The sequence below is a fragment of the Oncorhynchus gorbuscha genome, linkage group LG09 (genome assembly GCF_021184085.1).
Source record: "Oncorhynchus gorbuscha isolate QuinsamMale2020 ecotype Even-year linkage group LG09, OgorEven_v1.0, whole genome shotgun sequence".
NCBI lineage: Eukaryota > Metazoa > Chordata > Actinopteri > Salmoniformes > Salmonidae > Oncorhynchus > Oncorhynchus gorbuscha.
Window position 1 is genome coordinate 53,093,986 of NC_060181.1, and position 17,814 is coordinate 53,111,799.

The 17,814-nt window shown below is 45.5% G+C and overlaps 2 protein-coding genes across 2 annotated transcripts; both read right to left on the minus strand.

The window, feature by feature from the left end:
* Positions 1–939: 939 nt before the first annotated feature.
* LOC124043757 (collagen alpha-3(VI) chain-like) lies at positions 940–9,715 on the minus strand. The gene is made up of 12 exons (XM_046362684.1): positions 9,117–9,715; positions 8,384–8,980; positions 7,663–8,274; positions 6,753–7,352; positions 6,021–6,616; positions 5,300–5,911; positions 4,388–4,987; positions 3,656–4,251; positions 2,935–3,546; positions 2,025–2,624; positions 1,293–1,888; positions 940–1,183 (listed from the first exon to the last, which is right to left on the minus strand). Exons 1-5 carry the CDS (start codon positions 9,637–9,639, stop codon positions 6,213–6,215), a joined length of 2,736 nt encoding a protein of 911 aa, XP_046218640.1. The 5' UTR covers positions 9,640–9,715; the 3' UTR covers positions 940–1,183; positions 1,293–1,888; positions 2,025–2,624; positions 2,935–3,546; positions 3,656–4,251; positions 4,388–4,987; positions 5,300–5,911; positions 6,021–6,212.
* LOC124043755 (collagen alpha-3(VI) chain-like) lies at positions 9,576–17,478 on the minus strand. Its single transcript, XM_046362682.1, has 11 exons — positions 17,119–17,478; positions 16,209–16,808; positions 15,477–16,072; positions 14,756–15,367; positions 13,845–14,444; positions 13,112–13,708; positions 12,391–13,002; positions 11,480–12,079; positions 10,747–11,343; positions 10,027–10,637; positions 9,576–9,716 (listed from the first exon to the last, which is right to left on the minus strand). Exons 4-10 carry the CDS (start codon positions 15,288–15,290, stop codon positions 10,054–10,056), a joined length of 4,125 nt encoding a protein of 1,374 aa, XP_046218638.1. The 5' UTR covers positions 15,291–15,367; positions 15,477–16,072; positions 16,209–16,808; positions 17,119–17,478; the 3' UTR covers positions 9,576–9,716; positions 10,027–10,053.
* Positions 17,479–17,814: the final 336 nt, after the last annotated feature.

The following is a 17,814-nucleotide window of genomic DNA, read 5'->3' on the forward strand; positions in this document are numbered from 1 at the left end:
TGTTGAGAGGTCTCCCACCTTTGTGTCTCAGACCTCTTACAGTGTTGAGAATCTCTCCTTTTGTTGTGTATGTGTTCAGATAGAATTGGGCGGCTGGATCTCTACTGTACTGGACCACAGCCACGCGATCTTTGTTCTCATCCACACCGAGTGTCTCCACTACTCTTTGAACAAAGTCCCGCATTGCTGGGAATCCACTCCTCGTGCCATCAGATCCATCCAGCAAGAACACGACATCCCTCCTGGGAGCCTGACTCTCAACTAGAGAATGTGAATGTTGAGAAAAAAGAGTTTTATTAAATGATGCATAGATAGGTAAGGGCAAAACAGGACAAAGCTGCTTCCTTCACATGTCAGTCATCCTTTTCCCTAATCTCAAACAACCATTCAAAGAAAGTGTCAATGTGTGCATTGGACTGAGTGCTATCATAGAGAACATTCCTACAGAGGTATGAAATAAATCCAACATGAAAGGCCTCGGGAGGTATCTACCTAAAATGTCAAAGCTATCAAATACTGAAATCCTGATGTAAGAGTGAAAATGGAACTGATCACAACCATATTTATCTTACCTAGGATTGTTGGTTTTACTGTTGGTGTCATGGTTGTGACCTGTACAATGACAGTGCCCATAGCAGAAAGAAGCTGCTGTTGGACGTTGGGGAGGTCAGTAAATTCAGACACGGAAAGAGCATAACTGGGGTCATAGGATATTTTTTGTAATTCTCTGCTATCAGAGCTCCTTGTTCCAATTCCAAACACCAAGACACCAAGCTCCTTGAGAGCAGACGCTGGTGTATCTACATTGTCAAAGGACCTTCCACCATTCAGCAGTATCAGAATCTGTGGAACACCTTCAAGGCGCCTACTTCCGGAGGAGGCAATAAAGACATTGTCCCTGACATACTGGAGAGCTGCCCCAGTGTTGAGGGGTCTCCTCCTTTGTGCCTCAGGCCTCTTACGGTGTCCACAACGTCTTCCTTTGTTGTGTAAGTGTTCAAATAGAAGTGGGCCTCTGATTCTTTGCTATACTGGACCACAGAGACTCGATCTCTGTTCTCCTCCACAGTGAGTTTCTCTACCACTCTTTGAACAAAGTCACGCATTGCTGGAAAGCCATTCCTAGTGCCATCAGAACCATCCAGCAGGAATACTACATCCTTTCTGGCAATGCTTTGGTCCACTAAGAGTTTCAGAAACAAAACAGAAAATATGTTAGCATTGCTTCAATGAACCTGAGACTGAAATATGTGTGTTGTTTTAGTTGTCCTAGATAACGCATCCGTTCTTACCTATGACTGTTGGGGTTTTGGGTGTGGCCTCAACTTGTACAGTTATGAGTGTGGAGAAAAACTGCTCCTGGATGCTGGGGAGGTCAGTGAATTCAGAAACAGACTGGGAAAAACTAGGATCAGTGGCAATCCCTTGAACCTCTCTGCTGGAATTTCTGGTTCCAATGCCAAAGATCAAGACCCCACTGTCTTTCAGGGCAGAAGCTGGTATGTCAACATTATCACTGGACCTTCCCCACTCAGCAGTATCAGCATCTGAGGGACGCCCTCTTGGCTTCTGCTTCCAGAGGAGGCAGTAAGGACGTTGTCCCTTACGTATTGGAGGGCTGCCCCAGTGTTAAGGGGTCTACCTCCTCTGTGCCTCAGACTTCTCACAGTGTTAAGAATGTCCTCCTTTGTGGTGTATGTGTTCAGATAGAAATGAACTTCTTGATCTCTACCGTACTGGACAACAGAAACGCGGTCTTTGTCTCCTCCCACATTGAGTTTCCCCACTACTCGCTGAACAAAATCACGCATTGCTGGGAATCCATTCCTTGTGCCATCAGAACCATCCACAAGGAATACCACATCCTTTCTGGAGGTGTCATGATCAACTGAGAAAATAAAAAGATTATGTCAATCAGACAGTTGAAATGTGGGGCTTGTGGTCAAATTATACCGTTGTTTCTAAGACTCAGCTGACATTTTACTAACACTTCCTGACTCTCAATTAACAGTGATGACACATACCTAAATCTGTTGTCGATTCTGGCGTAACGTCAATAACAACTGACTCCACCGAGGACAGAAGTTGCTGCTGGATGTTTGGAAGGTCAGTGAAGTCAGAGACAGACAGAGCGTAACTGGGATCATGTGATATCCTCTGCAATTCTCTGCTATCAGAGCTCCTTGTTCCAATTCCAAAGATCAAGACCCCAAGCTCCTTCAGAGCAGAAGCTGGAGTGTCAACATTGTCAAAGGACCTTCCACCACTCAGCAGAATCAGTAACTGTGGAACACCTTCAGTGCGTCGACTTCCGGAGGAGGCAGTCAAGACATTGTCTCTCACATACTGGAGAGCTGCTCCAGTGTTGAGAGGTCTCCCACCTTTGTGTCTCAGACCTCTTACAGTGTTGAGAATCTCTCCTTTTGTTGTGTATGTGTTCAGATAGAATTGGGCGGCTGGATCTCTACTGTACTGGACCACAGCCACGCGATCTTTGTTCTCATCCACACCGAGTGTCTCCACTACTCTTTGAACAAAGTCCCGCATTGCTGGGAATCCACTCCTCGTGCCATCAGATCCATCCAGCAAGAACACGACATCCCTCCTGGGAGCCTGACTCTCAACTAGAGAATGTGAATGTTGAGAAAAAGAGTTTTATTAAATGATGCATAGATAGGTAAGGGCAAAACAGGACAAAGCTGCTTCCTTCACATGTCAGTCATCCTTTTCCCTAATCTCAAACAACCATTCAAAGAAAGTGTCAATGTGTGCATTGGACTGAGTGCTATCATAGAGAACATTCCTACAGAGGTATGAAATAAATCCAACATGAAAGGCCTCGGGAGGTATCTACCTAAAATGTCAAAGCTATCAAATACTGAAATCCTGATGTAAGAGTGAAAATGGAACTGATCACAACCATATTTATCTTACCTAGGATTGTTGGTTTTACTGTTGGTGTCATGGTTGTGACCTGTACAATGACAGTGCCCATAGCAGAAAGAAGCTGCTGTTGGACGTTGGGGAGGTCAGTAAATTCAGACACGGAAAGAGCATAACTGGGGTCATAGGATATTTTTTGTAATTCTCTGCTATCAGAGCTCCTTGTTCCAATTCCAAACACCAAGACACCAAGCTCCTTGAGAGCAGACGCTGGTGTATCTACATTGTCAAAGGACCTTCCACCATTCAGCAGTATCAGAATCTGTGGAACACCTTCAAGGCGCCTACTTCCGGAGGAGGCAATAAAGACATTGTCCCTGACATACTGGAGAGCTGCCCCAGTGTTGAGGGGTCTCCCTCCTTTGTGCCTCAGGCCTCTTACGGTGTCCACAACGTCTTCCTTTGTTGTGTAAGTGTTCAAATAGAAGTGGGCCTCTGATTCTTTGCTATACTGGACCACAGAGACTCGATCTCTGTTCTCCTCCACAGTGAGTTTCTCTACCACTCTTTGAACAAAGTCACGCATTGCTGGAAAGCCATTCCTAGTGCCATCAGAACCATCCAGCAGGAATACTACATCCTTTCTGGCAATGCTTTGGTCCACTAAGAGTTTCAGAAACAAAACAGAAAATATGTTAGCATTGCTTCAATGAACCTGAGACTGAAATATGTGTGTTGTTTTAGTTGTCCTAGATAACGCATCCGTTCTTACCTATGACTGTTGGGGTTTTGGGTGTGGCCTCAACTTGTACAGTTATGAGTGTGGAGAAAAACTGCTCCTGGATGCTGGGGAGGTCAGTGAATTCAGAAACAGACTGGGAAAAACTAGGATCAGTGGCAATCCCTTGAACCTCTCTGCTGGAATTTCTGGTTCCAATGCCAAAGATCAAGACCCCACTGTCTTTCAGGGCAGAAGCTGGTATGTCAACATTATCACTGGACCTTCCCCACTCAGCAGTATCAGCATCTGAGGGACGCCCTCTTGGCTTCTGCTTCCAGAGGAGGCAGTAAGGACGTTGTCCCTTACGTATTGGAGGGCTGCCCCAGTGTTAAGGGGTCTACCTCCTCTGTGCCTCAGACTTCTCACAGTGTTAAGAATGTCCTCCTTTGTGGTGTATGTGTTCAGATAGAAATGAACTTCTTGATCTCTACCGTACTGGACAACAGAAACGCGGTCTTTGTCTCCTCCCACATTGAGTTTCCCCACTACTCGCTGAACAAAATCACGCATTGCTGGGAATCCATTCCTTGTGCCATCAGAACCATCCACAAGGAATACCACATCCTTTCTGGAGGTGTCATGATCAACTGAGAAAATAAAAAGATTATGTCAATCAGACAGTTGAAATGTGGGGCTTGTGGTCAAATTATACCGTTGTTTCTAAGACTCAGCTGACATTTTACTAACACTTCCTGACTCTCAATTAACAGTGATGACACATACCTAAATCTGTTGTCGATTCTGGCGTAACGTCAATAACAACTGACTCCACCGAGGACAGAAGTTGCTGCTGGATGTTTGGAAGGTCAGTGAAGTCAGAGACAGACAGAGCGTAACTGGGATCATGTGATATCCTCTGCAATTCTCTGCTATCAGAGCTCCTTGTTCCAATTCCAAAGATCAAGACCCCAAGCTCCTTCAGAGCAGAAGCTGGAGTGTCAACATTGTCAAAGGACCTTCCACCACTCAGCAGAATCAGTAACTGTGGAACACCTTCAGTGCGTCGACTTCCGGAGGAGGCAGTCAAGACATTGTCTCTCACATACTGGAGAGCTGCTCCAGTGTTGAGAGGTCTCCCACCTTTGTGTCTCAGACCTCTTACAGTGTTGAGAATCTCTCCTTTTGTTGTGTATGTGTTCAGATAGAATTGGGCGGCTGGATCTCTACTGTACTGGACCACAGCCACGCGATCTTTGTTCTCATCCACACCGAGTGTCTCCACTACTCTTTGAACAAAGTCCCGCATTGCTGGGAATCCACTCCTCGTGCCATCAGATCCATCCAGCAAGAACACGACATCCCTCCTGGGAGCCTGACTCTCAACTAGAGAATGTGAATGTTGAGAAAAAAAGAGTTTTATTAAATGATGCATAGATAGGTAAGGGCAAAACAGGACAAAGCTGCTTCCTTCACATGTCAGTCATCCTTTTCCCTAATCTCAAACAACCATTCAAAGAAAGTGTCAATGTGTGCATTGGACTGAGTGCTATCATAGAGAACATTCCTACAGAGGTATGAAATAAATCCAACATGAAAGGCCTCGGGAGGTATCTACCTAAAATGTCAAAGCTATCAAATACTGAAATCCTGATGTAAGAGTGAAAATGGAACTGATCACAACCATATTTATCTTACCTAGGATTGTTGGTTTTACTGTTGGTGTCATGGTTGTGACCTGTACAATGACAGTGCCCATAGCAGAAAGAAGCTGCTGTTGGACGTTGGGGAGGTCAGTAAATTCAGACACGGAAAGAGCATAACTGGGGTCATAGGATATTTTTTGTAATTCTCTGCTATCAGAGCTCCTTGTTCCAATTCCAAACACCAAGACACCAAGCTCCTTGAGAGCAGACGCTGGTGTATCTACATTGTCAAAGGACCTTCCACCATTCAGCAGTATCAGAATCTGTGGAACACCTTCAAGGCGCCTACTTCCGGAGGAGGCAATAAAGACATTGTCCCTGACATACTGGAGAGCTGCCCCAGTGTTGAGGGGTCTCCCTCCTTTGTGCCTCAGGCCTCTTACGGTGTCCACAACGTCTTCCTTTGTTGTGTAAGTGTTCAAATAGAAGTGGGCCTCTGATTCTTTGCTATACTGGACCACAGAGACTCGATCTCTGTTCTCCTCCACAGTGAGTTTCTCTACCACTCTTTGAACAAAGTCACGCATTGCTGGAAAGCCATTCCTAGTGCCATCAGAACCATCCAGCAGGAATACTACATCCTTTCTGGCAATGCTTTGGTCCACTAAGAGTTTCAGAAACAAAACAGAAAATATGTTAGCATTGCTTCAATGAACCTGAGACTGAAATATGTGTGTTGTTTTAGTTGTCCTAGATAACGCATCCGTTCTTACCTATGACTGTTGGGGTTTTGGGTGTGGCCTCAACTTGTACAGTTATGAGTGTGGAGAAAAACTGCTCCTGGATGCTGGGGAGGTCAGTGAATTCAGAAACAGACTGGGAAAAACTAGGATCAGTGGCAATCCCTTGAACCTCTCTGCTGGAATTTCTGGTTCCAATGCCAAAGATCAAGACCCCACTGTCTTTCAGGGCAGAAGCTGGTATGTCAACATTATCACTGGACCTTCCCCACTCAGCAGTATCAGCATCTGAGGGACGCCCTCTTGGCTTCTGCTTCCAGAGGAGGCAGTAAGGACGTTGTCCCTTACGTATTGGAGGGCTGCCCCAGTGTTAAGGGGTCTACCTCCTCTGTGCCTCAGACTTCTCACAGTGTTAAGAATGTCCTCCTTTGTGGTGTATGTGTTCAGATAGAAATGAACTTCTTGATCTCTACCGTACTGGACAACAGAAACGCGGTCTTTGTCTCCTCCCACATTGAGTTTCCCCACTACTCGCTGAACAAAATCACGCATTGCTGGGAATCCATTCCTTGTGCCATCAGAACCATCCACAAGGAATACCACATCCTTTCTGGAGGTGTCATGATCAACTGAGAAAATAAAAAGATTATGTCAATCAGACAGTTGAAATGTGGGGCTTGTGGTCAAATTATACCGTTGTTTCTAAGACTCAGCTGACATTTTACTAACACTTCCTGACTCTCAATTAACAGTGATGACACATACCTAAATCTGTTGTCGATTCTGGCGTAACGTCAATAACAACTGACTCCACCGAGGACAGAAGTTGCTGCTGGATGTTTGGAAGGTCAGTGAAGTCAGAGACAGACAGAGCGTAACTGGGATCATGTGATATCCTCTGCAATTCTCTGCTATCAGAGCTCCTTGTTCCAATTCCAAAGATCAAGACCCCAAGCTCCTTCAGAGCAGAAGCTGGAGTGTCAACATTGTCAAAGGACCTTCCACCACTCAGCAGAATCAGTAACTGTGGAACACCTTCAGTGCGTCGACTTCCGGAGGAGGCAGTCAAGACATTGTCTCTCACATACTGGAGAGCTGCTCCAGTGTTGAGAGGTCTCCCACCTTTGTGTCTCAGACCTCTTACAGTGTTGAGAATCTCTCCTTTTGTTGTGTATGTGTTCAGATAGAATTGGGCGGCTGGATCTCTACTGTACTGGACCACAGCCACGCGATCTTTGTTCTCATCCACACCGAGTGTCTCCACTACTCTTTGAACAAAGTCCCGCATTGCTGGGAATCCACTCCTCGTGCCATCAGATCCATCCAGCAAGAACACGACATCCCTCCTGGGAGCCTGACTCTCAACTAGAGAATGTGAATGTTGAGAAAAAGAGTTTTATTAAATGATGCATAGATAGGTAAGGGCAAAACAGGACAAAGCTGCTTCCTTCACATGTCAGTCATCCTTTTCCCTAATCTCAAACAACCATTCAAAGAAAGTGTCAATGTGTGCATTGGACTGAGTGCTATCATAGAGAACATTCCTACAGAGGTATGAAATAAATCCAACATGAAAGGCCTCGGGAGGTATCTACCTAAAATGTCAAAGCTATCAAATACTGAAATCCTGATGTAAGAGTGAAAATGGAACTGATCACAACCATATTTATCTTACCTAGGATTGTTGGTTTTACTGTTGGTGTCATGGTTGTGACCTGTACAATGACAGTGCCCATAGCAGAAAGAAGCTGCTGTTGGACGTTGGGGAGGTCAGTAAATTCAGACACGGAAAGAGCATAACTGGGGTCATAGGATATTTTTTGTAATTCTCTGCTATCAGAGCTCCTTGTTCCAATTCCAAACACCAAGACACCAAGCTCCTTGAGAGCAGACGCTGGTGTATCTACATTGTCAAAGGACCTTCCACCATTCAGCAGTATCAGAATCTGTGGAACACCTTCAAGGCGCCTACTTCCGGAGGAGGCAATAAAGACATTGTCCCTGACATACTGGAGAGCTGCCCCAGTGTTGAGGGGTCTCCCTCCTTTGTGCCTCAGGCCTCTTACGGTGTCCACAACGTCTTCCTTTGTTGTGTAAGTGTTCAAATAGAAGTGGGCCTCTGATTCTTTGCTATACTGGACCACAGAGACTCGATCTCTGTTCTCCTCCACAGTGAGTTTCTCTACCACTCTTTGAACAAAGTCACGCATTGCTGGAAAGCCATTCCTAGTGCCATCAGAACCATCCAGCAGGAATACTACATCCTTTCTGGCAATGCTTTGGTCCACTAAGAGTTTCAGAAACAAAACAGAAAATATGTTAGCATTGCTTCAATGAACCTGAGACTGAAATATGTGTGTTGTTTTAGTTGTCCTAGATAACGCATCCGTTCTTACCTATGACTGTTGGGGTTTTGGGTGTGGCCTCAACTTGTACAGTTATGAGTGTGGAGAAAAACTGCTCCTGGATGCTGGGGAGGTCAGTGAATTCAGAAACAGACTGGGAAAAACTAGGATCAGTGGCAATCCCTTGAACCTCTCTGCTGGAATTTCTGGTTCCAATGCCAAAGATCAAGACCCCACTGTCTTTCAGGGCAGAAGCTGGTATGTCAACATTATCACTGGACCTTCCCCCACTCAGCAGTATCAGCATCTGAGGGACGCCCTCTTGGCTTCTGCTTCCAGAGGAGGCAGTAAGGACGTTGTCCCTTACGTATTGGAGGGCTGCCCCAGTGTTAAGGGGTCTACCTCCTCTGTGCCTCAGACTTCTCACAGTGTTAAGAATGTCCTCCTTTGTGGTGTATGTGTTCAGATAGAAATGAACTTCTTGATCTCTACCGTACTGGACAACAGAAACGCGGTCTTTGTCTCCTCCCACATTGAGTTTCCCCACTACTCGCTGAACAAAATCACGCATTGCTGGGAATCCATTCCTTGTGCCATCAGAACCATCCACAAGGAATACCACATCCTTTCTGGAGGTGTCATGATCAACTGAGAAAATAAAAAGATTATGTCAATCAGACAGTTGAAATGTGGGGCTTGTGGTCAAATTATACCGTTGTTTCTAAGACTCAGCTGACATTTTACTAACACTTCCTGACTCTCAATTAACAGTGATGACACATACCTAAATCTGTTGTCGATTCTGGCGTAACGTCAATAACAACTGACTCCACCGAGGACAGAAGTTGCTGCTGGATGTTTGGAAGGTCAGTGAAGTCAGAGACAGACAGAGCGTAACTGGGATCATGTGATATCCTCTGCAATTCTCTGCTATCAGAGCTCCTTGTTCCAATTCCAAAGATCAAGACCCCAAGCTCCTTCAGAGCAGAAGCTGGAGTGTCAACATTGTCAAAGGACCTTCCACCACTCAGCAGAATCAGTAACTGTGGAACACCTTCAGTGCGTCGACTTCCGGAGGAGGCAGTCAAGACATTGTCTCTCACATACTGGAGAGCTGCTCCAGTGTTGAGAGGTCTCCCACCTTTGTGTCTCAGACCTCTTACAGTGTTGAGAATCTCTCCTTTTGTTGTGTATGTGTTCAGATAGAATTGGGCGGCTGGATCTCTACTGTACTGGACCACAGCCACGCGATCTTTGTTCTCATCCACACCGAGTGTCTCCACTACTCTTTGAACAAAGTCCCGCATTGCTGGGAATCCACTCCTCGTGCCATCAGATCCATCCAGCAAGAACACGACATCCCTCCTGGGAGCCTGACTCTCAACTAGAGAATGTGAATGTTGAAAAAAAGAGTTTTATTAAATGATGCATAGATAGGTAAGGGCAAAACAGGACAAAGCTGCTTCCTTCACATGTCAGTCATCCTTTTCCCTAATCTCAAACAACCATTCAAAGAAAGTGTCAATGTGTGCATTGGACTGAGTGCTATCATAGAGAACATTCCTACAGAGGTATGAAATAAATCCAACATGAAAGGCCTCGGGAGGTATCTACCTAAAATGTCAAAGCTATCAAATACTGAAATCCTGATGTAAGAGTGAAAATGGAACTGATCACAACCATATTTATCTTACCTAGGATTGTTGGTTTTACTGTTGGTGTCATGGTTGTGACCTGTACAATGACAGTGCCCATAGCAGAAAGAAGCTGCTGTTGGACGTTGGGGAGGTCAGTAAATTCAGACACGGAAAGAGCATAACTGGGGTCATAGGATATTTTTGTAATTCTCTGCTATCAGAGCTCCTTGTTCCAATTCCAAACACCAAGACACCAAGCTCCTTGAGAGCAGACGCTGGTGTATCTACATTGTCAAAGGACCTTCCACCATTCAGCAGTATCAGAATCTGTGGAACACCTTCAAGGCGCCTACTTCCGGAGGAGGCAATAAAGACATTGTCCCTGACATACTGGAGAGCTGCCCCAGTGTTGAGGGGTCTCCCTCCTTTGTGCCTCAGGCCTCTTACGGTGTCCACAACGTCTTCCTTTGTTGTGTAAGTGTTCAAATAGAAGTGGGCCTCTGATTCTTTGCTATACTGGACCACAGAGACTCGATCTCTGTTCTCCTCCACAGTGAGTTTCTCTACCACTCTTTGAACAAAGTCACGCATTGCTGGAAAGCCATTCCTAGTGCCATCAGAACCATCCAGCAGGAATACTACATCCTTTCTGGCAATGCTTTGGTCCACTAAGAGTTTCAGAAACAAAACAGAAAATATGTTAGCATTGCTTCAATGAACCTGAGACTGAAATATGTGTGTTGTTTTAGTTGTCCTAGATAACGCATCCGTTCTTACCTATGACTGTTGGGGTTTTGGGTGTGGCCTCAACTTGTACAGTTATGAGTGTGGAGAAAAACTGCTCCTGGATGCTGGGGAGGTCAGTGAATTCAGAAACAGACTGGGAAAAACTAGGATCAGTGGCAATCCCTTGAACCTCTCTGCTGGAATTTCTGGTTCCAATGCCAAAGATCAAGACCCCGCTGTCTTTCAGGGCAGAAGCTGGTATGTCAACATTATCACTGGACCTTCCCCCACTCAGCAGTATCAGCATCTGAGGGACGCCCTCTTGGCTTCTGCTTCCAGAGGAGGCAGTAAGGACGTTGTCCCTTACGTATTGGAGGGCTGCCCCAGTGTTAAGGGGTCTACCTCCTCTGTGCCTCAGACTTCTCACAGTGTTAAGAATGTCCTCCTTTGTGGTGTATGTGTTCAGATAGAAATGAACTTCTTGATCTCTACCGTACTGGACAACAGAAATGCGGTCTTTGTCTCCTCCCACATTGAGTTTCCCCACTACTCGCTGAACAAAATCACGCATTGCTGGGAATCCATTCCTTGTGCCATCAGAACCATCCACAAGGAATACCACATCCTTTCTGGAGGTGTCATGATCAACTGAGAAAATAAAAAGATTATGTCAATCAGACAGTTGAAATGTGGGGCTTGTGGTCAAATTATACCGTTGTTTCTAAGACTCAGCTGACATTTTACTAACACTTCCTGACTCTCAATTAACAGTGATGACACATACCTAAATCTGTTGTCGATTCTGGCGTAACGTCAATAACAACTGACTCCACCGAGGACAGAAGTTGCTGCTGGATGTTTGGAAGGTCAGTGAAGTCAGAGACAGACAGAGCGTAACTGGGATCATGTGATATCCTCTGCAATTCTCTGCTATCAGAGCTCCTTGTTCCAATTCCAAAGATCAAGACCCCAAGCTCCTTCAGAGCAGAAGCTGGAGTGTCAACATTGTCAAAGGACCTTCCACCACTCAGCAGAATCAGTAACTGTGGAACACCTTCAGTGCGTCGACTTCCGGAGGAGGCAGTCAAGACATTGTCTCTCACATACTGGAGAGCTGCTCCAGTGTTGAGAGGTCTCCCACCTTTGTGTCTCAGACCTCTTACAGTGTTGAGAATCTCTCCTTTTGTTGTGTATGTGTTCAGATAGAATTGGGCGGCTGGATCTCTACTGTACTGGACCACAGCCACGCGATCTTTGTTCTCATCCACACCGAGTGTCTCCACTACTCTTTGAACAAAGTCCCGCATTGCTGGGAATCCACTCCTCGTGCCATCAGATCCATCCAGCAAGAACACGACATCCCTCCTGGGAGCCTGACTCTCAACTAGAGAATGTGAATGTTGAGAAAAAAGAGTTTTATTAAATGATGCATAGATAGGTAAGGGCAAAACAGGACAAAGCTGCTTCCTTCACATGTCAGTCATCCTTTTCCCTAATCTCAAACAACCATTCAAAGAAAGTGTCAATGTGTGCATTGGACTGAGTGCTATCATAGAGAACATTCCTACAGAGGTATGAAATAAATCCAACATGAAAGGCCTCGGGAGGTATCTACCTAAAATGTCAAAGCTATCAAATACTGAAATCCTGATGTAAGAGTGAAAATGGAACTGATCACAACCATATTTATCTTACCTAGGATTGTTGGTTTTACTGTTGGTGTCATGGTTGTGACCTGTACAATGACAGTGCCCATAGCAGAAAGAAGCTGCTGTTGGACGTTGGGGAGGTCAGTAAATTCAGACACGGAAAGAGCATAACTGGGGTCATAGGATATTTTTTGTAATTCTCTGCTATCAGAGCTCCTTGTTCCAATTCCAAACACCAAGACACCAAGCTCCTTGAGAGCAGACGCTGGTGTATCTACATTGTCAAAGGACCTTCCACCATTCAGCAGTATCAGAATCTGTGGAACACCTTCAAGGCGCCTACTTCCGGAGGAGGCAATAAAGACATTGTCCCTGACATACTGGAGAGCTGCCCCAGTGTTGAGGGGTCTCCCTCCTTTGTGCCTCAGGCCTCTTACGGTGTCCACAACGTCTTCCTTTGTTGTGTAAGTGTTCAAATAGAAGTGGGCCTCTGATTCTTTGCTATACTGGACCACAGAGACTCGATCTCTGTTCTCCTCCACAGTGAGTTTCTCTACCACTCTTTGAACAAAGTCACGCATTGCTGGAAAGCCATTCCTAGTGCCATCAGAACCATCCAGCAGGAATACTACATCCTTTCTGGCAATGCTTTGGTCCACTAAGAGTTTCAGAAACAAAACAGAAAATATGTTAGCATTGCTTCAATGAACCTGAGACTGAAATATGTGTGTTGTTTTAGTTGTCCTAGATAACGCATCCGTTCTTACCTATGACTGTTGGGGTTTTGGGTGTGGCCTCAACTTGTACAGTTATGAGTGTGGAGAAAAACTGCTCCTGGATGCTGGGGAGGTCAGTGAATTCAGAAACAGACTGGGAAAAACTAGGATCAGTGGCAATCCCTTGAACCTCTCTGCTGGAATTTCTGGTTCCAATGCCAAAGATCAAGACCCCGCTGTCTTTCAGGGCAGAAGCTGGTATGTCAACATTATCACTGGACCTTCCCCCACTCAGCAGTATCAGCATCTGAGGGACGCCCTCTTGGCTTCTGCTTCCAGAGGAGGCAGTAAGGACGTTGTCCCTTACGTATTGGAGGGCTGCCCCAGTGTTAAGGGGTCTACCTCCTCTGTGCCTCAGACTTCTCACAGTGTTAAGAATGTCCTCCTTTGTGGTGTATGTGTTCAGATAGAAATGAACTTCTTGATCTCTACCGTACTGGACAACAGAAATGCGGTCTTTGTCTCCTCCCACATTGAGTTTCCCCACTACTCGCTGAACAAAATCACGCATTGCTGGGAATCCATTCCTTGTGCCATCAGAACCATCCACAAGGAATACCACATCCTTTCTGGAGGTGTCATGATCAACTGAGAAAATAAAAAGATTATGTCAATCAGACAGTTGAAATGTGGGGCTTGTGGTCAAATTATACCGTTGTTTCTAAGACTCAGCTGACATTTTACTAACACTTCCTGACTCTCAATTAACAGTGATGACACATACCTAAATCTGTTGTCGATTCTGGCGTAACGTCAATAACAACTGACTCCACCGAGGACAGAAGTTGCTGCTGGATGTTTGGAAGGTCAGTGAAGTCAGAGACAGACAGAGCGTAACTGGGATCATGTGATATCCTCTGCAATTCTCTGCTATCAGAGCTCCTTGTTCCAATTCCAAAGATCAAGACCCCAAGCTCCTTCAGAGCAGAAGCTGGAGTGTCAACATTGTCAAAGGACCTTCCACCACTCAGCAGAATCAGTAACTGTGGAACACCTTCAGTGCGTCGACTTCCGGAGGAGGCAGTCAAGACATTGTCTCTCACATACTGGAGAGCTGCTCCAGTGTTGAGAGGTCTCCCACCTTTGTGTCTCAGACCTCTTACAGTGTTGAGAATCTCTCCTTTTGTTGTGTATGTGTTCAGATAGAATTGGGCGGCTGGATCTCTACTGTACTGGACCACAGCCACGCGATCTTTGTTCTCATCCACACCGAGTGTCTCCACTACTCTTTGAACAAAGTCCCGCATTGCTGGGAATCCACTCCTCGTGCCATCAGATCCATCCAGCAAGAACACGACATCCCTCCTGGGAGCCTGACTCTCAACTAGAGAATGTGAATGTTGAGAAAAAAGAGTTTTATTAAATGATGCATAGATAGGTAAGGGCAAAACAGGACAAAGCTGCTTCCTTCACATGTCAGTCATCCTTTTCCCTAATCTCAAACAACCATTCAAAGAAAGTGTCAATGTGTGCATTGGACTGAGTGCTATCATAGAGAACATTCCTACAGAGGTATGAAATAAATCCAACATGAAAGGCCTCGGGAGGTATCTACCTAAAATGTCAAAGCTATCAAATACTGAAATCCTGATGTAAGAGTGAAAATGGAACTGATCACAACCATATTTATCTTACCTAGGATTGTTGGTTTTACTGTTGGTGTCATGGTTGTGACCTGTACAATGACAGTGCCCATAGCAGAAAGAAGCTGCTGTTGGACGTTGGGGAGGTCAGTAAATTCAGACACGGAAAGAGCATAACTGGGGTCATAGGATATTTTTTGTAATTCTCTGCTATCAGAGCTCCTTGTTCCAATTCCAAACACCAAGACACCAAGCTCCTTGAGAGCAGACGCTGGTGTATCTACATTGTCAAAGGACCTTCCACCATTCAGCAGTATCAGAATCTGTGGAACACCTTCAAGGCGCCTACTTCCGGAGGAGGCAATAAAGACATTGTCCCTGACATACTGGAGAGCTGCCCCAGTGTTGAGGGGTCTCCCTCCTTTGTGCCTCAGGCCTCTTACGGTGTCCACAACGTCTTCCTTTGTTGTGTAAGTGTTCAAATAGAAGTGGGCCTCTGATTCTTTGCTATACTGGACCACAGAGACTCGATCTCTGTTCTCCTCCACAGTGAGTTTCTCTACCACTCTTTGAACAAAGTCACGCATTGCTGGAAAGCCATTCCTAGTGCCATCAGAACCATCCAGCAGGAATACTACATCCTTTCTGGCAATGCTTTGGTCCACTAAGAGTTTCAGAAACAAAACAGAAAATATGTTAGCATTGCTTCAATGAACCTGAGACTGAAATATGTGTGTTGTTTTAGTTGTCCTAGATAACGCATCCGTTCTTACCTATGACTGTTGGGGTTTTGGGTGTGGCCTCAACTTGTACAGTTATGAGTGTGGAGAAAAACTGCTCCTGGATGCTGGGGAGGTCAGTGAATTCAGAAACAGACTGGGAAAAACTAGGATCAGTGGCAATCCCTTGAACCTCTCTGCTGGAATTTCTGGTTCCAATGCCAAAGATCAAGACCCCGCTGTCTTTCAGGGCAGAAGCTGGTATGTCAACATTATCACTGGACCTTCCCCACTCAGCAGTATCAGCATCTGAGGGACGCCCTCTTGGCTTCTGCTTCCAGAGGAGGCAGTAAGGACGTTGTCCCTTACGTATTGGAGGGCTGCCCCAGTGTTAAGGGGTCTACCTCCTCTGTGCCTCAGACTTCTCACAGTGTTAAGAATGTCCTCCTTTGTGGTGTATGTGTTCAGATAGAAATGAACTTCTTGATCTCTACCGTACTGGACAACAGAAATGCGGTCTTTGTCTCCTCCCACATTGAGTTTCCCCACTACTCGCTGAACAAAATCACGCATTGCTGGGAATCCATTCCTTGTGCCATCAGAACCATCCACAAGGAATACCACATCCTTTCTGGAGGTGTCATGATCAACTGAGAAAATAAAAAGATTATGTCAATCAGACAGTTGAAATGTGGGGCTTGTGGTCAAATTATACCGTTGTTTCTAAGACTCAGCTGACATTTTACTAACACTTCCTGACTCTCAATTAACAGTGATGACACATACCTAAATCTGTTGTCGATTCTGGCGTAACGTCAATAACAACTGACTCCACCGAGGACAGAAGTTGCTGCTGGATGTTTGGAAGGTCAGTGAAGTCAGAGACAGACAGAGCGTAACTGGGATCATGTGATATCCTCTGCAATTCTCTGCTATCAGAGCTCCTTGTTCCAATTCCAAAGATCAAGACCCCAAGCTCCTTCAGAGCAGAAGCTGGAGTGTCAACATTGTCAAAGGACCTTCCACCACTCAGCAGAATCAGTAACTGTGGAACACCTTCAGTGCGTCGACTTCCGGAGGAGGCAGTCAAGACATTGTCTCTCACATACTGGAGAGCTGCTCCAGTGTTGAGAGGTCTCCCACCTTTGTGTCTCAGACCTCTTACAGTGTTGAGAATCTCTCCTTTTGTTGTGTATGTGTTCAGATAGAATTGGGCGGCTGGATCTCTACTGTACTGGACCACAGCCACGCGATCTTTGTTCTCATCCACACCGAGTGTCTCCACTACTCTTTGAACAAAGTCCCGCATTGCTGGGAATCCACTCCTAGTGCCATCAGATCCATCCAGCAAGAACACGACATCCCTCCTGGGAGCCTGACTCTCAACTAGAGAATGTGAATGTTGAGAAAAAGAGTTTTATTAAATGATGCATAGATAGGTAAGGGCAAAACAGGACAAAGCTGCTTCCTTCACATGTCAGTCATCCTTTTCCCTAATCTCAAACAACCATTCAAAGAAAGTGTCAATGTGTGCATTGGACTGAGTGCTATCATAGAGAACATTCCTACAGAGGTATGAAATAAATCCAACATGAAAGGCCTCGGGAGGTATCTACCTAAAATGTCAAAGCTATCAAATACTGAAATCCTGATGTAAGAGTGAAAATGGAACTGATCACAACCATATTTATCTTACCTAGAATTGTTGGTTTTACTGTTGGTGTCATGGTTGTGACCTGTACAATGACAGTGCCCATAGCAGAAAGAAGCTGCTGTTGGACGTTGGGGAGGTCAATAAATTCAGACACGGAAAGAGCATAACTGGGGTCATAGGATATTTTTTGTAATTCTCTGCTATCAGAGCTCCTTGTTCCAATTCCAAACACCAAGACACCAAGCTCCTTGAGAGCAGACGCTGGTGTATCTACATTGTCAAAGGACCTTCCACCATTCAGCAGTATCAGAATCTGTGGAACACCTTCAAGGCGCCTACTTCCGGAGGAGGCAATAAAGACATTGTCCCTGACATACTGGAGAGCTGCCCCAGTGTTGAGGGGTCTCCTCCTTTGTGCCTCAGGCCTCTTACGGTGTCCACAACGTCTTCCTTTGTTGTGTAAGTGTTCAAATAGAAGTGGGCCTCTGATTCTTTGCTATACTGGACCACAGAGACTCGATCTCTGTTCTCCTCCACAGTGAGTTTCTCTACCACTCTTTGAACAAAGTCACGCATTGCTGGAAAGCCATTCCTAGTGCCATCAGAACCATCCAGCAGGAATACTACATCCTTTCTGGCAATGCTTTGGTCCACTAAGAGTTTCAGAAACAAAACAGAAAATATGTTAGCATTGCTTCAATGAACCTGAGACTGAAATATGTGTGTTGTTTTAGTTGT

What these genes read in the sequence shown, in the direction of transcription:
- LOC124043757 (XM_046362684.1), bottom strand. Translation starts at nt 9,639, where the DNA reads ATGCGGGACTTTGTTCAAAGAGTAGTGGAGACACTCGGTGTGGATGAG. An exon ending in AGAATCGACAACAGATTTAG is followed by an intron (nt 8,981 to 9,116) that starts GTATGTGTCATC and finishes TTATTTTCTCAG; the next exon opens with TTGATCATGACACCTCCAGA. An exon ending in CAAAACCCCAACAGTCATAG is followed by an intron (nt 8,275 to 8,383) that starts GTAAGAACGGAT and finishes TGAAACTCTTAG; the next exon opens with TGGACCAAAGCATTGCCAGA.
- LOC124043755 (XM_046362682.1), bottom strand. Translation starts at nt 15,290, where the DNA reads ATGCGTGACTTTGTTCAAAGAGTGGTAGAGAAACTCACTGTGGAGGAG. An exon ending in AGTAAAACCAACAATCCTAG is followed by an intron (nt 14,445 to 14,755) that starts GTAAGATAAATA and finishes CACATTCTCTAG; the next exon opens with TTGAGAGTCAGGCTCCCAGG. An exon ending in CAAAACCCCAACAGTCATAG is followed by an intron (nt 13,003 to 13,111) that starts GTAAGAACGGAT and finishes TGAAACTCTTAG; the next exon opens with TGGACCAAAGCATTGCCAGA.